General features: G+C 36.7%; 1 protein-coding gene across 1 annotated transcript in view; it reads left to right on the top strand.

Annotated features, from left to right (window-relative positions):
• The window catches only part of TRPM6 (transient receptor potential cation channel subfamily M member 6), an 81,512-nt gene that overhangs the window by 13,517 nt on the left and 43,060 nt on the right, over positions 1 to 24,935 (top strand). Inside the window, exons 2-14 of the mRNA XM_042877321.1 lie at positions 2,764 to 2,843; positions 3,668 to 3,706; positions 8,556 to 8,733; positions 9,122 to 9,335; positions 11,304 to 11,428; positions 12,178 to 12,349; positions 13,557 to 13,731; positions 14,721 to 14,844; positions 15,658 to 15,730; positions 15,848 to 15,948; positions 21,445 to 21,579; positions 22,088 to 22,141; positions 24,204 to 24,344. Coding sequence (XP_042733255.1) covers positions 2,764 to 2,843; positions 3,668 to 3,706; positions 8,556 to 8,733; positions 9,122 to 9,335; positions 11,304 to 11,428; positions 12,178 to 12,349; positions 13,557 to 13,731; positions 14,721 to 14,844; positions 15,658 to 15,730; positions 15,848 to 15,948; positions 21,445 to 21,579; positions 22,088 to 22,141; positions 24,204 to 24,344 — 1,611 coding nt within the window. The remainder of the gene's footprint in view (positions 1 to 2,763; positions 2,844 to 3,667; positions 3,707 to 8,555; positions 8,734 to 9,121; positions 9,336 to 11,303; positions 11,429 to 12,177; positions 12,350 to 13,556; positions 13,732 to 14,720; positions 14,845 to 15,657; positions 15,731 to 15,847; positions 15,949 to 21,444; positions 21,580 to 22,087; positions 22,142 to 24,203; positions 24,345 to 24,935) is intronic.

The following is a 24,935-nucleotide window of genomic DNA, read 5'->3' as shown; positions in this document are numbered from 1 at the left end:
TGCCAACCTCTTGGCAATTCCATTACTCCCTCTCCTGTTAATGAAAAGTTTAGTGAAGTTCATTCTTATCCAAGGCATCCCATAAATAAAAAGATTTCTTGTTCCTTAGTTTCAATTGAAAAGTGTTGCCAGAAATATTAAGGGATTTCAGAAGATCAGAGTCCCAGGGTATTGTAATAGTAGGAACATTTGTCTATTTTGCTTGATAGCTCAGACAACTAGAATGAAGTGATTTGGCAAGCGTGAAACAATAACGATTACTAACAAGACTACTATTGAAAGGTTTTTTAAAGCACTGCATGCCTGCCCTCAAACAATGAAATTTGCTGTGCTGCTTCTCAGGTTTTTCCTTGGATTTAATTTTTGTCTGATGTCTTCAATAGGTGTATTTCTGAGATATTTAATTTTCCTGTATGCCCACGATCTGTTCAGCCCTGAGGATCTTCCATGCTCTTACTTCTTCCTTCTAAGCTCAACCAGACACAATTAAATTAGTTACTCTTGGAAGAATACACATTCATATCAATACCTGCAAACTGCTTTTTAATAAACCCTTTCATCTTTGTCAGTGGGGGACTGACTCAGACTACTTTCTGAGGACTACTGTTAGTCCTGATGGGAGCTGGGTCTGAACCTGCACACGAGTTGCTATTTCACCCATGTACCTCTTGGTATTCCATGACCAGGTTATTAGCTATGAGTTAATGCAGGGGTATTTAGGGATGTGAAGCTCAAGTAAAAATTCTCAAACAAACCGTTTTTTATTAAGGATCATAATTCTTTTCAGGAGATAATAGAGAAGTATTCTCTTTTATAAGAATTATTGCTGAGCTCCAGCCATAAAAATGCTCTGAGCGCTGCTCTTAATCAGTTGTTACATGGATTCTCACAAATTGAATTCTTTTCTAATTCGTTGTAGGAAGGAGACATTTTTTACACAAGTATCAAGAAAAGTACTTAACACAAGTATTTTTGCAAGTTAGGCATATTGCAAAGGAGTAATCAATTTTCAACTTAGAGAATGAATAAGGAGTCAGTATTTATTATTTGATTACCTTTTGCCTTTCATGCCTAATCATAAAATGAGTAGCTTGAAGTCTGCTCTCCCCATATCTGGAGCTGTAGTTCTGATGGCAGTTTTCCTCCCATCACCAAAAATTTTAAACTTGTATACTTCATAATCACCAAGAAAACTAATTTCCACTTCACTCACAACACCTTCTCTGCTTAGAGGTAAAAAAATCCAGGAGGGCACCATTCCTAGTTGCATCCCTTTGTGCCTGTACCAAAAAGTTTTCATCAAAACGTTTTGGGAATCTCCTGGATCTGTTTATATCTGTTTGTATCAGCTGATGTTCCTAGTTAACGTCTGGCAAATTGAAGTCACCCATAAGGACAAAGGCAGTTAATCTAGAGATATCTCTAAGTTGCTTAAGGAATGATTCATAGATGTTGTCACCTTGGCTAGGGGGCCTATAGCAGAAATTGTTTTCGAGAAAGGTGCATCCCACTAGGCACCATCAGTCCTGCTGTTGTTTAGATTACCCCATGATCAAGATACCCAAAATTCTGCTGGTAACATCAACTTTGGAGCTGCATAGTGACTAGCTGGGTCTGCCTGTTCTATACGGCTACAGGAAGGATGGAAGGGAACACTACCTGTAACCTTGCTCCTTTATCCTTAATCACCCCAAAGCCCTGAAATCCCATTTGATTGACCTTGGAATTCTTTTTGATATCTCATTGTTGCTGACATGAATAATGGTTAATAATCAGGGGGCTGTACTAAACTGGTGAGTTTCCTAGTGACATCTCTTACTCGGGCCCCAGGTTGGCATCCGACTTTCCAGTAGGTCTGGTCTAGTTTGCATATTAGGCCCTCTGTTCCCCTCACAAGGGACTTGCTTATGATAGAAATGCTTCTTGTCAGAGGTGGTTGTGATATGGATGTTAGGTTCCTGTCCGTCAAATTCCAAAGCTTCGTGTCTGTTGTCTGAGAGTGTGTTGGAGTGTGGGGTTTGGAAGTTTTTCTGCTGCTCTGAACAGAAACCTGCTTCCATTCACCTCTGTCTAATAGGTCCCTCTTTCTGCCTCACGGTGAGAGTGTAGGAGATCCTTTGGTTCTTGTGGTCTGATTAGCTAGAATAGAAAGAGGTTATTTGAAAAAAATCTGTGTACATCAGTGATTCAGTTCAGTTCATTCAGCTGCAACAGCCTTCACTGAGGCAGTATCATAGTGGGGAAACTTCACCTGACACACACTCTAAATGCAGTCCAGACTATCTTCCCTGTCTTTTGTACTTCAGCATAGTCCTAATTCAGTAAACACATAACCAGGATGCATCAATTCTGAAATCTCTTATAATAATAAAACAAGAAGGAGTAAACAGTGTCTTTCAGGTAAAAATGAAATAATGCCTTTTTGCACAGTATCAGTTTTAGCAATATTGCTATTTGTTAGTCTTCTATCAGAATGTGCAGTGCTTTCAGTTACATGTATGTGATCCTCTAAATCATTTTCATGTTTATTACTGAAGAATAGGAATATATTTTAGGATACATATTTCTAAGAAAAAAGTTGGGGAGTGAAAGACTTGTACAATTCAGAGCTCCAGTTTCAGCTAATAACATTTGGTTTCATTTGACATTGTGATGGAAATTATTCGGAATTAGGCATATACAGCAGCCTAAACTTTGTAGAGCAATGTTTTGCTTTGTGTTCTAAAGTTAAGGAATATAATTACGTTTGAAATGTCTTTTCAGACACCCAAATCTTGGATAGAAGAAGTCTTCAGTAAAAGAGAATGTGCAACCATTGTTCCCTGTTTGAAAGACCCTCACAGGTAAAACAATGACTTTCATTTCTCTCTGTTGAATTCAGAAAGAATCAGAGTTCACTTTTATGGGTGTTTTGTGAAGTTTGGGTGCAATTCTTTCCATTTTTACTGTACTACTGTTGGTGATTTTTATAGGTCCTCTCACCAGTACATTTTCAATGTTGCTGTTCGTTTGAATTAGTAGTTATAAACAATTAACCTTCCATGCCTTCCTGGACATCATGCTATCCAATAACTAAAACCATGTTATGTTACCCAAATTAAAGAGAAAAAAAGTAGCATGCTTCTAATATTGAACTACTGCTGCACAGAAATCCATAATCCTGTACTACTGTTTTCTCCCATCCTCAAAATATCGCCTACTGTTGATCAAAGTCTTATGAGGCATAGGTTTCCACTCAGATTGAAATAGAGTGTGAAAAGAGTAAGGAAAAGATCAAACTCTTAAGCAATTCTGTGGGAACTGGGAAAAAAAAAACCATGATTTGGCACTTCAGACTGTATGTAATGGAAGCTGCTGCCTTAATATGCTCAGCAAGATCATGTTTTGATTTTGTGAACTTGTAATTTGTATTATGTTGTTTTGAACACATGGATTGTGTAGACAGTAGAGAACTCATCTTCGAAATGTAGCTGGAATATATGTTTTGAGATGTTACATGCAAGCCAAATCACTGAAGTTATCTAGTAGTTCTTCCAGTAGTTAATACAGAAGAAGACAACCTTTAATTCTGATGGTCGAATTTTGTCAGAGATTAATTTATTTTTTATGATTATTACAGGTGTTTTCTTTTGTACACGCATGTATTAATTATTTATCTTTATCACAGATGTCTTGCAGGATGCCAGGTGTGCCAGAATTTAATCAGGTAACAGTGCAAAAATAATGTACATATGATGTTTGTAATGACCTAAAGCTAGCAATGAACATTCCTGCTCTAGGAAGCAACAATAATAACAAAATCCTTCCTCTTACAATGTCAGAACACCATTTCTGGGGACCTGGGGTGAAGGTTTATCATAAACCCAGGTAACATAAATTGCACAATAAACTTCAACTTGCAGTAGAAAATTTTATCCAAATAACTTCTGTGAATGAGTTTATCTTTAAGTTCGGCCTGTATCCTGGATCATACAAGGAGAGAGAGAGGAAGGCAATGGGAAACATTAAGAATCAGGAAAAGAGGAGAAACTAAATAAAAAGAGAAGAAAGGTGGCAGTGGAAACATCCTTGATGACCGAATTTCTGAAGGTTGCACTGGGCATCCACACCTTCAACAAGCAACAAAAATTACATTACATTACAGTACATTTAACTGGCTTTTATATTTTTTGAGCAGCTAGTCTTTGTAGCTTATGTAAACTAGTTGGTTTCCATCCAAAATTTTTTGCTCAGCTGCTATCCCAAAACATCTTTTGATACTGTATGTTCATGGTAATAAATAGTTACAAGAACAAAAATTTAACTTTTCTTTGCATTTGCTTTGTGTTAAAGGCTTTTGAAAGCTGAAGCACCAGAAAACAATGGGTGTCCTCCAGTAAATGAGGACTAGGATACTGGTAAAAATTGGTCCTGTCATTTGCATAAGCAAGATTATTTGCTTTTTTTATGTTGCATTTAACATTTTTCAGCTGGACTAGATAATCTTTGAAGGTCCTTTCTAATGGAACTAAAGTACTCTACTCTATCCTACTCTATTCCATTGTTTGCCTCACTTTTAAGACTTATGTGAAACAAGAATCACATTTTCCAAAAAGCAAATAAATTACTTCTGTGAATCACATTGCTGAAAATGATTAATACACAGAATAGCACAGGTCTTAAAACTAAAGCGAATGACCTGTACAAAAAGAATGGTTGCTTTAGAGAAGAAGAAAAGAGATCCTAAGATTTGTTGCAAATGTTTTAGAACTAGAAATGCTGTAAAGATTTTATTGCTTCCTGCTGATCTCGTGATACTTTGGTGTGTATGTAAGCTAAAGTTAACTTGTGCTTCAAATTGAAGCTAACTTGTGCTTATACCTTTTAGGGCTATGTATGCAAGGTAAATGAGTACTTAGGGTATAGTTACATGGTTTAATCTGATTTATGTTAACACCACAGCAATCCTGCAGTTCTGTGCCATCTCCCTTACCATGTTAGTTGGCAGGAGAAGCTCATTGGTATGAAAACTAACCTGGGTGAAAAAAAAGAAGAAAAAAAAAAGAAAAGCTTTCATCAAACCAGTCTTCTAATGAAACTGTTCAGTTGCATGAATGCCATTACTACGTTAAGAAAAGAAGGAAAAGAAACCGAAAGTGTGCACCTCATAAAGTGTGTTAATTTTTCTCTTTCAACCTTCTCTGTAGTGAAATTTCATACCTTTAGATTTTTCTTTTTCATCTTTTAGTTGTTTCTTTTACTATTTGGTGAACATTTTCCCGAGTATCATGTATGTCCCTCTTTCTACATGTGCAGAATGTATAGGGTTATCTGATGTTTGTTTCAGCCAGCTATTATTTTTGATTATGTTTCCTCAAGGATTAAACGTTCTTTTCTACTTGTGTATCTTAAACCACAGTCAGAGCTCTGTTACAGAAGTATTTTCCTATTCTTAACATGGCGAAGTAATTTACACCTGAGCATTATGATTGCTTATACTCTACTTATTAGATCAGCTGTGAAGTCAGCTTAAGATCTGCAGCTTTCCACATAGTACAAAGCTGACGTGAATAAATTTGACACCTATTATAGTTTGACCCAGTATCACAGTATCATAGACAATTGAAATCTTTTAGTGGTTTATTATTTGCAGGATACTTCCAAGGTTTGCAAACTGTTTATGAGTGGGCTATGCAAGTGTTTGCTAATATGAAGTAGAATAACTCTGTTAAGTAGTTCCTAATGAAATTTGAGAAACTTACTGCTTCTCTGTTGAAATTACCTCAATTCACTGTTCTGTAAGTGTTGATAAACACATGCCAGACTGAACCTAGACCAGCCTCACTGGTTGAGTATTCAGGAATGCAGTACTTCTAGATCCTTGCACATTTGAGATGCTTTCACAAGTTGTCTCTGTCTGACCTTTTAGGCACATTTATGCCTAGTCATATTGTGGGCTGCATATTTGTGGACTAAGCAGTAATGGTGTTAAAGTGATAGAGGAAGATTTAGATTAGACAGGAGGAAAAAATTCTTCAGTATGAGTGTTATGAAGCATTGGAACAGGTTGCACAGAGAAGCTGTGGATCCCTGGAGATGTTCAAGGCCAGGATGGATGGAACTTTGGGAAAACATCTAAGTATTAACAAATGTAGAAAGGCATCAGCCAGCACCATCAACACCCTGGGGTGCAGCCCAGCAGGTCTCAGGGATGTGTGTGGCTCCAGTACTCTGAAGCAATCCCTGGCTTGACCACTATCCTTGGCTGCTAGCTACTGTCCTCCTTGAACCCCATCTCCAGGTGCAGAGCACAAAAGTTTATGGAAAAGCAAAACAAAGCCAAACAGATGTGTGTAATGTGCTTTGGTTTCCTCACCCTTTCTAGTCTCTTGATCTTGGCTTTTGAATTCCCTGATCAGGAAGGCCTTAGCACTTTGTTTGTTCCTTCTATTTGACTCAAGAGACTGAGCATGCCAACTTGGGGTGGAGCATGAGCTGTTCAGGAATACCAGGGTTTTTTAGTTCATGCTTCTTGTTAGGACTTTCTCCAAGATAAAACATGTGCACGTACTCTGCAGTGCTTGTGTTAGGTCCACGTGCACTTATTTCGCTGTCTGCACAGTGTGTTTGAACTGTTCTGAGTGCATCTCACCTGTGGGCATATTTGCATTTAAATGTTAGATATGCAGTGAAAATACTGCTAATGATGAAAATTGGTCAATGTTCATTGGGCCTGTCATTTTCAGGGTTAATGCAGTTATTTGTTATGTCAGTTGATTGCTTTCCATAGGATTTCTGATTTAAAAAGTAGGCTCTTGCTGCTCTAAGGGTCACTGACATGATTGCTCCCTCTATGGAGCAGTAATATGTGGGACAGTCATCCTGTTTTCTTATTTGATGGTGATTAACTCTGTGGACTGAAATTAATTCAGATTTTAGAAAATGTAATCCACTGCTAATAAGTCTGAATGCTTTTCAGTGCTGTTCTTGCAAGCACTGGCATTTGCTGATTCCAAGTGTGTAATTTACTAGGTAAATAAAGGAAGTTAATGTACTATTTAGATGGGACTGCTTTAGTTTTACTGTATTCCGGAATGACTCTTGGATAAAAGAATTCATTTCAGTGAGAGTGCTGTAGGAGCAGTACAGTGGCTACAAGATATTTTCAGGACCAAAAACAATAGAGTTTCCACAGACTTGCTCACCTTTTCTCTAAAGGATATTTTTTTATGGATATTTTGCTGTTACCCTGGAGTCCCCAGAAGAAAAAAAAAAGAAAAAAAAGGAGAAAAAAATTGGAGCAAGGAGGCTAATTCCTCAGCTGTAAGGAAATTTATCCTCTAAAGACCAATAATTTAATTGAAAATGCCTCTTTTTCTTGTCCTTTCTTTAAGTTACTTGCAGAGAGCCATGAACAAATGTAGTCCTTGGCCTCATGTTTTTTTATGAGCAAATGTTGTCCAAAGCTGCTTTCCTTGTGTTTCCTGCTTTTGCAGCTATGTAGCTCTGAAATGCTTTTAAAAAATGTATGCCTGTATAGCACCTCCAAGTGAAGTCTGAGCCTGCATGCTATTTGACAGCACTTACAATATCAGCAGTGATCTTCCATTTGTGTTGAATCCTCAGTTTCCTGTAGTAGCTATTTAATTGCATGTTGTAGGAGACTTGACTTATTTGTTGAGCTCCAGCTTGGATACTTTTGTATAGTTCATGAGTCTTGTCCTGGATTGTCTATGAGAAGGCAAAATTACCATGAATTTTGCTTTTGGAATAAGGTTTATAGATGACTAGTTTATTTCAGCAGTTCATGCGCCTCCTATGCTATTCCCTGTTTTTACATTTATTTTTTTTTCTTCTCTTTTTTTTCCTGTCACTAACGGTATGTTAGCATCTAAGATGTCTAAAAGAAAACCAGAATGTCAGATATTGCTATAAATATATCAAATTTAATCTTGCAGAACAGGTTGGAGCTTGTTGAGGTCCAAATGACAGTAATACTGATTGAATTTGGAGTCTGAGTTATTCACCCTCTTGCAAATCTTAAATGCTAACTGAGCTTCTGTTATATTTCCCTTAACAATGCATGTATTTATTTTGTATATTTGTTTTGCTGGTGTCCTAGAATTAGTCTAGAGGTCTTTTTAGACTGAGAGCTGCTGATCTCATTCACATTCGTGATTGTAGCTCCTACATCTTTCTTCAGCACCTAGAATAACCTGTTACAATAGCTATAGTGAATTCCAGTGTTCTAAGATATCTTACCAGAGACTCCAGTAAATCTGAGCTGCATAGCTCAGGTCAGAATTAACTCGTGGATTAACTGTCAAACTGGTATCAGTGTTCCCCAAGAGGAGAACAAATGATGTATCCAGCAAAACATTTTTATTATTTAATTCTATGTCATTTTACAATCACTGAGATTTTTTAGCTGAGTTCACTTTTGTTTTAATTAATGTCAGAATGCTACAATATTCTTCTTTGCAGAAGAGTATTTGGGCTACTCTGGTGGAGATCCTAGATCTTTGCACAAGTGTTTGTAATATAAAATGATTTTTTAATTTTATTTTTAATGTGAGATGTTGCTGTGGAAGGCTGATTGGAGATCACCCAGGAGTAGACTGCAGCTGGCCTGTTTGTCAGACTGCTCTACAGAGAGATGAAGAATGGTCTGTGCAAAAACACACTAAGACAAGCCCAACAGATGCATTTGGTACAATCAATTTTCAAGATGGAGATCACACATACCATGCAAAGGTTTGTCTGTAAATTGATTCCTACTGATTGCTGGGTTTATTTGTCTGCTTTCTTTTTATAATTTCCCGGGAAGAAGGGCAAGGAGTGACACTGGTGACTATAGGCTGGTTTGTTTTAAGAGAGCAGGAAGAACCTAAAAGTAGCAGAAGTTTGTGTATGTGCATAATATCTGCATGTTGAACTTTACCACAATTAAGAGTAACTGCTTGTCTTGCTGCCTGTCTTGCTCACTTACGTGTTTCTGTGCAATCACTTTAACAGTATTATAAAAATTCTAATCCAGCACAAGTCTTTAAGATGCTAGAGCTGAGAACTTGGTAAGATGTTTCAGTTTCTTCTCTTTGAGTATTTTAGTGATGTTTATTTTATTTGTGATTATTTATTTCAGTACATTAGACTCTCTTATGATAGCAATTTGGATCAACTCTTGCACCTGATGATTAATGAATGGCAGATGGAGTTGCCAAAGCTAGTCATCTCTGTTCATGGAGGCACTGAAAATTTCAAACTTCCCTCAAAGGTCAAGCAGGTTTTCAGTAAAGGATTGGTGAAGGCTGCTGAGACTACAGGAGCATGGATCATTACTGAAGGCATCAACAGCGGTAGTGTAATTCTTCTTGTTGTTTCAGTCTTCCCCTGGTGTTCTTTCTGTGTGCATTAACATGTATGTTTGGGGCAAATATAATGAAATTGTTAGTTTTATAATTTGTGGTACTTTTTTTGCAGAGTAAAGCATTTTTGTTTTAGGAGCAACGAATTGTTCAAAGGCAAACAACATATGCCTTTGCTATTGACAGGCATTCTGATTTATTTATTTATTATTGAATAGCAATGTGTTCCACAAGTAGTAAGAAACACAGTGCCAACTGAAAGTAGATAACAAGAACTTACAGTCAATTTTATATACTTCATTGAAATATTTAGTATCTGATAACTGTGAGAAACTTTTCAGAACTTTCGAAATTTTCAAATCTATATTTAATTTTTTTCACCAGGAGAGTTTTGAATTATGATAATCCATACAGTGAACTTATTAGCCTATCATCCTTTCAAAAACTGAGGTGCTTGGTCAGCCACAGAACTGAAATAATTTTACTTCTTTATCTTTTATGCAGCCCAGTAGCCTTACAGGGGAACCACCCTGTATGTAAATAATGAAGTTTTTATGATTAGATAGAAAGTACCATTGGCATGTAAACAGGCATTATTAACTAAAAATTTGAGTTTGAAGCATTGGGTCATTATGTTTGAACCTTACAATTACAGCTGTTCATATCAAGTATACACACAGGGAGCATGGTTTATTTCTGGTTAAAACATAACCAAAGAATACAATATGTAGGTTGCTCTGAAAGTAATTCATCCTATTTATTTCCATGGAAACTGCAACAGATACAAAGAGTAGAATAACACTTTGATAGAGGAAATTCTCAGCTACAGAACACTTCAACACAGTTAGTACCATTAGCTATGCACTTTTTGCCCATGACGAACAAGAGCTTGCATGCCACACTCATCACAGTCTTCACCAATGGAGGTGACCTACTGTTTCACAGCTGCTATGACAATGTCATAGCTAGGAAAGTGTTGCCTGGGGAGTCCATCTTTTATCAGCCCAAATAGATGGAAGTCAGAAAGTGCCTAATCCGCACTATAACAGGGATGTGGTAGGACAGCCCAGCCAATATTGGCAATATACCCCAATCTACAAGCTGGTACTGAGCCTGGTATGTTATCATGTTGCAAGAGTTGTTGAATTCACATGTCACCGTTCTACAGACTGCTGTTTTGATTTGGGCTCGTAGTGGTGACATCACATCTCATCACTGGTAATGATACAATCTGGGAAATTACTGCCTTCAGCACAGTTTTGGTCCAGTTTTGGTCCTGACAAACTTGTGTACGGTGTTCTTTCTATTCCAGGTTTGAACACCTGGTCAAAACTTTTTGATATTCCATTCTTGCCACCATTATTTTCAATGCATTGAAGCCAATATTGAGCTCTGTACACTCCCTGGTCGTAATCCACTGATTTGTGTAAATGAGCTGATCAAGATGCTCTTCATTTTGTGGTATGAAAACTGTGCATGGCTGTCCATAACATGGCTTGTCTTTCATGCTGCTGTTGGTGCTGCTGATATGCACCACTCACCACCTCTCTGTTCTGACATTCTCTGCTCTCTATAAGCGTTCAGTAAGCAAGTTGATCTCTATAAACTTTCAGTAAGCATCAACAAATGTCAGTGGATGCCATTTTTTTTTTTCTGCATGGAGGAATTCAGTGCTTTATGTGGAGGAATTCAATGGTGTCAGATGCTTTTTTGTAAGACTGCCCCTCTGCTGCCATCTGTTTCGTGGCAACAAAATTAAGCAGAATATTGGTGGAAAGGTTCAACCTCTACTGCCCTACCACTAACATTTGCCTTTTACATTGTAGGCCAACATAACAAAATAGGAGGCATTACTTTCAGGGCAACTCTCATGCAAGATGGAAAGTCCTTCAGTTGTTGTCCTGTAGCAAGTCTCAAATGCAGAAGAAAAGTTATGGTTATGGTTAATTATCTGTTTAGGAGTGTCCAGACATGTGGGGAATGCACTGAAAGGACGTGCCTCACCATACCTGAGAAAGATCTGTGCTGTTGGGATCCCCCCATGGGGTATCATTGAGAACCAGAGGGATCTCATTGGGAAAGATGTGAGTTTGATGCATTTTAATAATAAAAGCCATGTTTGATCAATGGTTTAGCTTTCTTTCACACTTCATTTTGTGCTTGCTTCATTTCACTAGTTTGATATTTTTTCTTAGCAGCAGAGGTTTAGGATTTTTTCAGGGGCAGAATTCTGTGGCATGTTGAGACAGTGTATTCTGTTTTTCTTATTAAATAGATAGTTTAAAGCATTTTTTCTTATTTTTTTAAAATATTGCAGTTAATTAGGTAATTTTCTTGTGGATGCAATTTACGTATTTCTATACTCATGTGATGTAGAATAAGCAATGAGATTAATTGTATATGCAAAAAGGCTATTAACATGTGTGATTTTTATTCATAAATTAGAATTTTAGGTCAGTGCCAGTGTAAGGATGCAGTCTATGTAATTGTTTGAAGACACTTGACAAGAAAGGCAAAATCATTCCTGATAAATGGTAGCGTACATGTTTTTATTGGAAATACATTGAGGAGAAAAGTGCCACTGTGTTTCGACTATAGCTGAGAAAGGTTGCCGGTGTCTCTTAATAAGAGCTGCAAGTCTGCCTAATCAGAATTGCTTTCTGGCTATAAACACTGTTGCTGTTAAGATCATATTATGTGATCTTGAGTTGTTACTTGAGCAACAAAAAGCATGATTGCTTTGGACTATGATATGATGAAGAAATACACACAGATGAGGCAACATGATATTTCGCTGGTTTCTGTGAATAACGTTTTATTTTGTTTTTTATAGGTAGTTTGCCTGTACCAAACTCTTGGAAATCCCCTCAGCAAACTAAGTACCCTCAACAGCATGCATTCTCATTTTCTAATGGCAGATGATGGGACAGTAGGCAAGTGTGGGAATGAAATGGTGCTCAGGAGGAATCTGGAGAAGTATTTGTCACATCAAAAAATACACACAAGTAAGTACTGCCATGAGCTTTATCACAGAAAACCCTGTCTAAAAAGTCATGGAGGTACTTAACATTTCCTGTCATCTTCTCTTGTGTGTGATGCTTAGGGACATGGTCTAATGGTGTAACTGTTAATATTAAACTGATCTTAAAGGTCTTCTCCAATGCAAATGATTCTGCAATTCATTTGTGATGGATTTCACTGTGGTTGAAAGTTGCCCAGTGCATGTTTCTCAAATTCTGAGTATCAGGAAAAATGGAAAGAGTAGTATTCTCATGAAGCTTTATGCATTGGAATTAGCATATCTTTTTCCACAGTATGACCACTGACTGTTTGCTCACCATGCACAGTTTTGCATAGTCTCTATGTAAGCACCAGGTAGTTTTGCCAGGTGGAGAGAACACAGTCATCTGTTACTTTTAACCTCATTAAAAGTCTGTCACTGCGACCTCCCCATGTTCAGAGGCAAAGACTGATTGCAAAAGGAATACTTACATCTAGTGTTTCTGTTTCTCAGGTTGTGTAAATTCCATTGTTTGCCTATGCAGTAATTGAATTGTAGTATAGAAATTATCAAGGAAATAATTATTATGCAGATGAGTATTTCCTTTTATGGACTAGATTGTATAAGTCATTTGTGGAAATTCATTCTTACAACGATTTAAATCTTTAAGCATGCTAAAAAAACATTAGCTAAATTGTTATATTGAATCTTTGTTTTCTTTATCTGTTTAAGTATTGTATTTAGAGACAACTCAGTTTTTAATGTTTTGTATTTAGAACTTCTAAATCAATCTCTGACATTTTTTCATGTTAGGAGAAATTCTAAATCAGAATTATTATTTTTTTAAATTTATTTCTATGGCACCTTACTCGAAATTTATTTTAGATTATTAAGAGGAATACTCTCTGGTGTACAACTTGAGAAAATCCTTAAAAAAAAGTACCAAACTACTTTTCTGTTTGTTCAGGTAACAAAAAGGTTATGGGTCACCTTTAAAGCACCATCACTGTGTACTGTGAAAATCATTCATAGAAAAATTAGGTCAGACAAGAGATGCTGGACACATGATTTCTTATCTGTTGAACTACGTACTTACTATGAGACTCCAACATGTATAATCTGTCCGGCAATGATCTTATCTCCTGATGATGTGGTTTTTTTGTGTGCACAACTGAGACCTAGTTGTAACTGGTAGGTGTGTTTTGAAACAGGAATGGGCCAAGGTGTACCCGTAGTTGGGTTGGTGGTGGAAGGAGATGCCAATGTGATTCCAATGGTGTGGGAGTATGTAAGGACCAGCCCACCTGTCCCTGTGGTGGTCTATGAGGGCACTGGCAGAGCTGCTGATATTCTGGCTTTCACCCACAAACATACGGGTGATACAGGGTGAGTAGTGCATGATCTGCCATGCTGGGGGTGATCTAAAAATGCCCAAACCACAGAGATGATTTCTAATGCTTCTAATACCGCTAGAGTGGGGTTAGTGAATGTAGGCTGTGAGGACTGAGGTAGGAAGAAGAATGATGTGCCTTGGGTTTGGCTTTGATTAACCCAGTGTTAATCTGTATTTGTAATTCTTGTTGTGATTGTTTTGTCACCTCCAGTGCAGTTCTTAGCTGCGGACTCTACATTAAACCCATTCTGATGCCAATTTTGTATGCAAAATGAAAATAAATAAATTTGTGAACTTGTGTAGCAAATTAATTTTTTGTGTGAAAGTCAAAAGGACTATTTACATAAAAGTTAATTAAAAAGAAACAAAACTGGATTTGTTCCAATTAAAAGATGACAATTTAGTAAGCTTCAGTTATTCATTGTATATATGCACTACTAATTTATTTGTAATCTTAATATCCTTTTCTGAGCATACTATTTTTCTCTAACACATTGCAATGAGAAGTTTTTTCACTCTTTTCCTTCCATATTTCTTGATCTTTAAAAAGAACTTCTGGTCGTTTGAACAGGAGAGAAGAATATAAACAGCAATGTTAGCAGAGAGAAATAAGGGGAAAATGGGTGTAGAAAAAAAAAAGATACATTAAGATTAATAAACAAATAATGAGGAATTGAATTTATTTATAAATTAATATGAAGGAATGAAGATGATTGCTAAAATTTCAGTGATTGTTTGCTCTATATGCACAGACAGTCCCTTGAAAATTAACTTCTCATTTCTTTTATTTCCAGTATGTATGATCAGAGCAAATGTCTGTGTAAATAATAATTGATGTTATAGGATATCTTTGCCTTCTTTTATTGGACGAAGGAAGCAGTAAGACAGCTCTGCTCAGCACAGTTTTCTCCTCTTCCTTAGATGTTATTTGGACTGGGGAGAAGTAGCCAACAATATTTTAGCTTGTGTATCTCTTTTTCAGGGAGCTGCGCCCTCAAGTGAAGCAGGAGGTTTTAGTAATGATTCAAAACATGTTTAGTTTGGGACAGAAACAGTCCAGTCATCTATTTCACATTTTGATGGAATGCATGGAGCACAGAAAGTCTGTGAGTGGGATTCATGCTCTGACTTTACAATATATTCATCTGCTGTAATCTTTTTTGCCCTTTTTGTGTTTGATTGACACCACAGTTGTAAACGTAATAATGTTATCCCTAAAATAAAAGTGACACAAAAGAGTCTGTGCTGATTTATATCTTAGGCAGCTCCACAGATGCTTCTTAAGAGTTAACTTTGGAAATCTCAGTGGCTGCTTATGAAATGACAACCTTTCTGATTTTAGTTGAGGGCTAGGCATCTTTATTTTCACAAGAAAGATAAAGTAATTTTTACTTTCTAAATCATTTAGTAGTGTTTTCTTTGTAATTTGGAAGTGTTTATATCCATTCTTCTACTCATAATTGTATTGTGCTTGATTTTGTCACAGATTTTCAAAATATGCTGGCATGTTTAGTGACTTGTGAGCTCATTTAGGGCTGCCAAATATTTGTTTTAGGAATAATGACAGAGATTACTAAAATGGAAACTATCCATTCTGTTTTTGTTATTATTTGTTTTAATTTGTTAAAGTGTCTGTTCTCTACTTGGAAGCTGAGTAGTTATTTATCATATTGCATTTTTATATTTCAGAGCTTTAAAGCTAATTGGAAAGAAATAGACTCATGTTATTATGCAGTAGGTTGATGGCAGTTGGTCTTGGATGCTATTGCATTACATGCAAAATGGTACATTTCCTTTCTGAAACAAAGGAAAATTAGTCTAGGCTTTGCCAGTGTTTATGTTGTTGTGTATGATTTAATCTACCAGAGCCAAGAAGAAATAATCTCACCTCAAATAGTGTACTTCTGCAATTCTAACAGATAACTATACTTGATGTGGAGTCTGAAGAACATCAAGACATTGATTTGTCAATTCTAACTGCACTCCTGAAAGGTACATATTTGAAAATACAGTTCTTGTCTGACATGCAGTCTTGTCAGCTTACCTTTCCAAAGCAAAGGAATAATAGTTTGATCGTGCAAACTGCTGGTTTTTTCACTTGTTTCCTAGGTACAAATATGTCTGCATCAGATCAGCTGAATTTGGCATTGGCTTGGAACCAGCTAGATATTGCCAAGAAACATATACTGGTTTATGGACAACACTGGAAGGTACTTTTATATTTTATTTTTTCACAGTGTCTTTACATTTCGTTGTGGTGACTGATTTGGCATAATTTGCATTTGTCAGGCTTTAGCTAAGGAGTGGTATGGTGCTTGGATTCAGTCTTCTGGAGTTATGATCTCTGATTTTGGAGAGTCATTGTCCTTAAAACTTCAAATTGTTCAAATGCAGAGGGCATCACATGAAGAATCAAGTGCTGTGTTTACCTAGAAAAGAGATTCTTTCTAAAATTCCTATGTTTTTCACTGCTAGCCTTTCAAAATAGCTTCAGTGATCCGTCTGGATGTATATTTTTCAAGCCTGTGTTGACAATATCTGATTGTCATGGACATTTCTTTGTAATCCAGAGTACATTTTTTTCCTGAAAGACTTAACTCCTGAAGGAGTATTGTCTCTGTTTTCCTAGATCTAGGAAATTAGGATCTTCCAGGATCAATACTGAATACTTTATGGTATTGACAGGTAGAAAAAACTGTTGTTAATATGGCATTGTGGCTCAGCTTTGCAGAAGAAGACCTGGCAGACACCAAGGTGAATATGAGTCAGCAGCCCTTGCCATTTAGCAGGCTAAGGCCTAACAGTATTTTTAGCTGTGCTGGGTAGTGCTGCTAGCAGATCCAGAAAGGTGACCACTCTACTGAGGCACTGCTGAGGCTGCACTTGGACTGTGTCCATTTCTGGGTCCCCAAGTGCAAGAGAGATGTGGACCTACTAGAAGGAGTCCAACATGGGACCACAAATACGATTAAGAAACTGAAATATCTCTCCTATTAGGAAATGCTGAGAGTGCTGGGTCTTCCCACTGATTTCAAAAGTAAATTTTTTCTTAAAGAAATGACATCTGAAGCTCCCAAAACTACATTTTAAGTAAGTTTTGCCCTCTAAGAATTACAATATTGATTTTGCTATTCCGAGAACTTTTCAGACTAAATTTGGTATAACAGACAGTGAATATATGTATTTTGCTAATTGACCAAGTTGATCGCTTAACAAAAAAAAAAGGCTTGAATTTATTGGTCACTAGTTCTTATACATCTTCAGTGCACTCTATATCCCTTTTTATACAACTCTGTGGTGTACAGAGCTGGATATGTGACTATTATGCTTGAGATGTTTGGGCATCTGTGAATTAAATTTGTTTCCTCTTCGGGCTCAGTTTACTATCCATGAAGTGTTGGTGATCACAGAATAATCTTGAGGAAAAAAATCAGTGGTAAGAATGGTGTTCAGTGCTCGCTGAAAAATAAAGAAGGAATTTTCCCAGTTATTTTTTGGTATTTGAATAGTGTGCAAATGATAAAGGGTGATCCAAGTCTGAAACCATAAGACTAGATCAAAATGTTGAATAGCTGCCTGCTGAGTGAGCATTATTCACTGTGTGAACTGAGTGAGCTGGTTTCCCCTGTAGGAAAACACTGTATATGATTGTGCAGTGAGTAATTGTACCATTATTCATGGTGATAAATTATGTGATAGCTTTTGAGTGATTGACCACATAACCTTAATAGTATTTGTGCAACAGAGACTTTTGTTTTTACGGGATACAAAAAAGAAGATATGGAAAAGATTTGTGTATAAACAAGTATGTGTACATATTTTTGCCTTAATGTTTTTTTTTTTGTTGTTGTTGTTGTTTTTTAATATGCTATTATGCTTGACCCTATAAAGGGAACTGATTTTTTTCTGGTATCTTCATTCAAGATCTGTTTTATAACATGTATGTTTCTTTATTTGCATTTATTCTGGCAGTTCTTCAGTCTCACTGCAAGATATTGATAAACTTTATTTGCACTATTTGTGTAAGATATTGAGGAAGAACAGACAGCATCTATTCTTCCTGTTTTAAATTCTATGCTATTGTAGTAGCCAAAGTATTAAGCTTTTGCCATTTTTATCTCTGAAGATGTATTCTAACAAGGCCTGTGGGTCTGCATCATTCATTCATATTTATATATGTGGCAGGTTAAACCTATTTTGAGCTGTAAATTAATATAACTGATATAAAAAGTTGAGAGGGAAGGCTGAGATCTTAAACTAAGAATGTTAGATGTCAATGATTGTTTGCTGTGTGAAAATTTCATTTGATGCCATCTCTTCTTTGGGATGTGGGGAATAATGAGTAACAGTTTCTTAGTCCCTGCCTGTCAGTAAACTAACTGGTGGTGTACCCGCTATTCAAGATGGGGTTCTTTGTTGAGATATTTGGTGAAATAGAAATATTTTTATATGATTCTGCATTAATTTAAGCATAAATAAATTGACTAGTGTCTGTACACCGAGTGTTTTCTGAGGTACTTTCAAGGCTGATATTGTGCAAGTGGATTATTGGTTTTTTTTACTCAAGTGCACAGTATTTCACGATTGCCAATATTAAATTTCATCTTTTTTTTTCTTTTTTTTTCTTTTTTGATTGGTTTGTTGGCCCAAATTTTGTGAGATTTTTCTGTACTTTTTCACAACCAGTTTAGCTATTACGAGTATTTTTTGCCAAAGCAGTATTCAATATGTGGGATTTTCTCAATGTCCGTTCTTCCTGCCACGTGGTTAGCTGTTAGTCAATTAGAAGACCTTCTGCCTTGTGACCACATAATTCATTTAGAACTCCTTTAAGAAAGTCATTGCTAACACAGTTTATGGAGATAATATGCTGTGATAGTCAGAAAGCCTTATTCTCAGTATCCAGGTAAAAATTCTAGTAGTTATGATTTCATTTTATGAAATAAATGTCTTGCTTTCTTTTACTCTATCGTATTTACCCATGTCTCTATTATTGCTGTTTCATAACATATTTTAATTATATTTCTCCTTAGAAAGTTCTGACAATATTAACATACATAGATTGACAACTTTTGTTTATTTTAAAAAATTAGCATATTTTTCTACCATCTTCTATTATGCTGTTAGTAGGGCTAATTTCAGCTGTCTCTGCTTCCTGAGAGTGGGAAGCACCGTACTGACAATTTGCTACCATTTTACTCATGACTTCTAAAATCTTTTCTACTGTCAGATTAATTTGACACAGTTCCTTAGATTTATTTGCCCTAAAGAAAACTTTGTTGTAGGAACTTTCCCACTACACTGTGTAGTTTGGAATGAGGCAGTGAATCAATTTACTGTGTCTGTAATAACCTTATGCCTTTTCATGTTTCTTTTGCACCTTGATCATCATGGATTTTCTCCCCTGCTCCTCTCCTCTGCTTCAGATGTGTTTCAAAAAAGATCTGTCTGTGTGTTCCTATCTGTTTCAGTACATTCGTTTGGCACCATTTTGAATGAAAAGTCATTTTCAAATAATGAATACATTCTCCTCTTCAAGTAAGATTTAAAGAACTTGTAATAAACAACCTTCATGCCTCTCATTGCTTCTCCAACAAGAAATTGCAAAGAAACATATTCCTGAAAATTTTCTTTCAACAAGGAGAAAACAATCTTAAATAACAGTATTTTCTTCACAAATTGTAAAAAAAACAAAACATATATATGCAAGTCTTTTTTGTTTTTTTTTGACCTAGATGCTCATTCAGCCAGTGCAATTGTAAGGGTATACAGTTTGTGCACAATTACTGCAGCTGGATGTTGAAATTTTTGAACACATTTTTAATCATCCGTTTAAGCGAGTGATTATTCATGCAGACATAGTATTTTTCTGTGCATTTAAGTGCTTTAAGGAAGTGCGTGACTGTGCAGAAATTGTGGACGTTTCTTTTTAGCACTCTGGTCTTAAAAGTTGAGAAGTACCTTCTTACTTTATTATGACCAGCTGTAACTACGTTTCTGCTTAAAGGTAATCTCAGTCAGGAATAGACTTTACAACAAAAAGTATCATTCTAGGAGTTACTGGATTGCTGTAAACCTCAGCAGTCAAACTTTCAGTGCAAGGAGTAACTGCTCCAGGAAATTTATACAAGAATAGACTTTGAGATATTTCTGAAAGAAGTACGAGTAATTCAGGAACACTGCACAAGGCTAGATAGTGATAGGACAAGGGGGAATGGTCTTAAACTGTGGCAGGGAGGTTTAGGTTAGATGTTAGGAGGAAGTTTTTCACACAGAGAGTGGTGACACACTGAGGTTGCCCAAGGAGGTTGTGGATGCCCCATTCCTGGAGGCTCTGGGCAGCCTGGTCTGGTGGTTGGTGACCCTGCACAGAGCAGGGGGTTGAAACTAGATGATCTTTGTGGTCCTTTTCAACCCAGGCCATTCTGTGATTCTATGATATGATTCTATGAAGTTATTTCTTTTCACTTTTATAACATTTGCTGGTTATCTTATACAATCACACTCATGAAACTGAGTACATGCACAGAAGAGAGTACGTTTGCATTCCAACTTTGCACCTGTCCTGTTTGGGTGCCATCATTCTCATTCTGCTCACTGCACTGCATTTTCTGTGTATCTAAGTTCTGCAGATATCTTCTTATGTGTTCCTCATATATCCAGCTCTTTTGCTATTTTGCATGTAGAAATCCCATTAAGCTGTGTGCAGGTAATGTGACTATAGTGTTTCAAAATTTGAACAGTGTTGTAGGTGCAGCTCTGTTCTGCAGCATCTTTTAGAGACCTTATCCTAGTCCAGATTCTCTCTCATATGTGAAATCTGCTTTAGAGGACTTAAAATTCTACAGAGAGATCTTGAAATACAGTACCTTGAAGTGGCTCTCTTTCTGCCTGAAGCATTATCATACATTAGCTTCTAAAGTGAATTAGAGTAGGAGAGTATAATCCTACTGTATAGTATTACAGAATCACAGAATCACAGAATGGCCAGGGTTGGAAAGGATCTCAAGAGTCATGAATCTCCAACCCCTCTGTCACAGGCAAGGCCACCAACCTCCCCATTTAATAATAGACCAGGCTGCCCAGGGCCCCATCCAGTCTGGCCTTGAACACTTCCAGGGATGGACGGGGCATCCACAACCTCTCTGGGCAGCCTGTTGCAGCACCTCACCACTCTTCTGTAAAGAACTTCCCACTGACATCCAACCTAAATCTCCCCTCCCTCAACTTAAAACCATTTCCCCTTGTGCTGCAGTTATCGACCCTTTCAAAAAGTTGGTTCTCCTCCTGTTTGCAGGCTCCCTTTAGGTATTGAAAGGCTGCAACGAGGTCACCCCGCAGCCTTTTTTTTTTTTTTTTTCCAGGCTGAACAAGCCCAGCTCCCTCAGCCTGTCTTCATATGGGAGGGGCTCCAGCCCCCTGATCATCTTCGTGTTCATGTGTTTTATCCAAGTTTGGTTATATAATCTTACGTAAAAGTCCTTTTAGACAGTGGGTTTATGAGACTCTGTTGTACTCCCCCTCACTACTGGATTTTTTTGTGAGGATGCTTCCTCCAGCATATTTTTCTTTCATATTGTGTGCTGGAAGTACACATAAAGATGAATCATTGTGATAAAGAGTTTCTCAGCAGTTCAGGATTTTTTTTTTCGTCTCCAAAATAAGATGGTTTTCCAGGGTTTCCCTCTGTCTCTCTCCTTCTCAAGGTTGGTGCATTGGAACAAGCAATGCTGGATGCTTTAGTGATGGACCGTGTGGATTTTGTAAAGCTGTTAATAGAGCATGGAGTGAACATGCACCGTTTTCTTACCATATCTCGTCTGGATGAGCTCTACAATACAGTGAGTATTGTAGTGCCTTACAGAAGGCACACAGATGACTTTGGATAAAAATATGTAGAAAGATTACTGTTCTGCTTAAGAGATTAGCCCACATTTTTTACAAAAGGCTTTGGAAAAAAATTGGAAATTAATGTTTTTCAATGATTTTTTTTTTTTTTTAAATGAAGAATGTGTCCCATCTTTTTATTTTTCAGTTCATTGACTTAAACCAGACTGAATATTCACTTGAAGCTTATGAAAAGTATACTCTAATTTTAGTCTGGTATTTGATGTATGATTATCTTGCTGGAAATGGTATGCTGTTTAACCAAAGTTATACTTGCTTCTTTTTAGCATATGTCAAGATTGAAGATTGTGGAAGTGCTGCAGATTGATGATCAATTATTTTGAATAGGTTTGTGGAAGAAAATGAATCACAGTGGTGTATTCTGAAGATCTTCAAGCTTCTTTGATTTTCAAATGTAGAGAGACATGCTGGTTTACTTTTTTTTTTCTTTTCACATAACAGAAACAAGGACCATCCAATTTACTTTTGCAGCACCTTATTCGAGATGTGAAACAGGTAATGGATATAGCAAAAGCTGAGGAGCTAAAATAGTAACTTAAAAGTTTCAGTGTCCAGTGGTACCCTGCTATTAGACAATACTGGGGAATACAAAATAGTAGAAACGATGGATTCATTACTAAAACCCTTTATCTACTAAATAGTTTTATCCTCATCCCACTAATACCCCCAAGCAATTAACTAACCTTCTACTACATTTTCCCCAGAGTCCAGTACCTTAATTTCAAAGCTCGGCAGTTCATATAGATCAGACTGTCTATTTCTTGAATTACTGAAATGACATTATGAAGTGGTTGCACAAAAGATTTAGTAAATTAGTGCAATAATTATACTTACTGCTGTTCAAGTTTTTTCCCCCTAAAGCTAAAGAAAGATTTTCCTTGTTAAGCAGTAACAGAAAGACGTTGTGACAACGTATATATTAATGTGCTGCAGAGTCCTGAAGAACAGAAGGTGGCAGTGGATGACTACTGCACAGAGCTCTGTCTGAATTAGTTCAGTGGAAGCCTTATTATTTAGCTACATTTAATTTATTTTTTATTACCATTATCTATTGTACCTGACAGCTTTGCTTAGTCGGGAAAAGATGAGCAGTTCTTTTTGCATCTAGTCTCCACTACAGGAAATGCCTAGATACAAAACTGTGTTAATTGGCTAATTCTTTCTAAGGCATGAATACTAAGATAAGAAAGAAAAAACAAGCAAACAAAAACAAACAACAACAAAAAAAACCAAAGATGACTGCTTGCAGAATTCTCTGATTTCATGTATCTCGGATCTTATCTCTCATCTCTTATCTCATCTTATCTCGGATTTCTGAGATAAGTTTATTTTTGTAGATAACCTTCGTGTTAATGCTGCTGTGCAGCATGTTCTGCTTTTTATGGCAAGCTGTCCTTTCCCATGCTGATGGAAATATTTGAGGTCTAATTTATGTGGTGAAGAGAGAGAGTCACAATCTTGAAAATATATTCTACCTTTCCACACTAAGAATACTTTCTCCATTAATGTGACCAGCTTGGTTGCTGGTGTTTGAGCAGAAATACACTGTAGCTTGCCCTACAAGCATAATATATATGTTTTTTTTTCATGCAAAGCAGTACCTACGGATACAGATAATCATAAATACTGGTCTATCCCTTAATGCCAGAGCATTAAGAGCAAGCCAAGCCCTATCCTGTGAGATATGCCCCAGAATACTCAGTGTGTTTGTTGGTGCCCCTTGTTCTCAGGAATGGATAGCATTAACTGGTTATCCTGAGGGTTGCCAGTGAAGTCTCCTGAAAAAAGCTCAGCCTAATGAAGAAAATGGCTTTTCACAGTCAGAGAGGTGTAGACTGCTGGGAATATATAAAACCTCTGATGCTGTACAGGATGGTCCATTTTTCATATCCAAGAGTTATGGTTTAAGGTTTTGCTGATAATCTTTGTCATCCATATGACAGATAACCTGTTTTTCAAATAATTTGTCACAAAGCTTGTGTCTTGGAAGTGCATTTAATGTAAGCAGGCAATCAGTGGTGTTTTAAACACAAGTGGTGACAGATTTGGAAGATACATATAATGAATGTGGAAGTGAAGCTTTTGTTTTAGTTGTCATGGTAGTCTTGAGCCTCTACAAGAGACTCTGGTCTCCTGGAATTACTCTACAATATTAAATATATTCATCATCTACTACTTTGTTTTTAATGAATTGGTTTAATGAGCAAATTGTACAATGCCAGTTGTCTCTTGTTATCAGAAAAAATATTTTTATCAGTCTGTCTGGTAAGTATCAGTGAGTATTCTGAAGTAAATTACTCTCACCATTGAATACAGCTGGTCTTGTGTATGTCCCTATGTGACATGTGTGCAGTGTACAGCAGATGTCACACTTTTAGGCTAAAAATATCAGTGTGCCTTATTTTCTCCTTCTCAGAGAAATTCAGAGAATGGGTACTCTTTCTGACAGATGCCAGAGCTGTCAGTTGCACCTTCTACCAGAATTCCCTCATAGTAACAGGTGTTGAATGTTGCATATAATAACATCATGAAATTCTTGTGACATTTGGTGTTTCAGGGCACACTTCCCTCAGATAATAGGATATCCTTGATTGATGTTGGGTTGGTGATAGAGTATCTCCTTGGGGAAGCTTATCGAAGCAGCTACACAAGGAAACACTTCCGAGTTCTGTACAATAATCTCTGCAGAAAGCACAAGGTAAATTCTGTGAAATGCTTATCATGGGGAGCCAAGAAAAGTCATAGCGTGACACCTGAAAACAGCTCAGGATGTCATTGTGGTTTGTTTGAAGACCATAAGTTAAGTATATTCTATGCTTGACAGGTCTATAAACTTGTCAGCTGAGGAGAGATTGGAAATGGACCAGGCAAACGCACCTGATATCTAGACAAAATGTTAGATATGCTATCATTTGCATAAAATGGTCAGCAAAAAGTTCAGGGAAATTTTTGTCTTTTAAAGAACTTGTGGAACCTTTCATAAAGATAGGCATTTGGAAAAGTATCCAGTTTGGGCGATTCAATTGTAGCAAAAGCTCTGTGTAGATGACTGTGTGTTATTGGGGAAATATGTATGTCATCTTTCAGAGAATTAGAGATATATGTATGATTTAAATTTCAAAATTAAATGTCAAACAGGCCATTTTTATCTTGACAGTATGTGCTCCTACTGTAGTTACAATGGTGGCTGACTCAAGTAGTCTCTGAATAACTCAGAGGCACCATCAAAACCAGCATTAAATACTGGTTACTAATTATAATTTATTACTAATAAATAATGAATAAATTT

Source organism: Lagopus leucura, unplaced genomic scaffold (genome assembly GCF_019238085.1).
Source record: "Lagopus leucura isolate 7727_CA_CO unplaced genomic scaffold, USGS_WTPT01 Super-Scaffold_100018, whole genome shotgun sequence".
Classification (NCBI taxonomy): Eukaryota; Metazoa; Chordata; class Aves; order Galliformes; family Phasianidae; genus Lagopus; species Lagopus leucura.
Note: the sequence above shows the minus strand (reverse complement) of the source record. Positions and strands in the feature narration are given on the sequence as shown.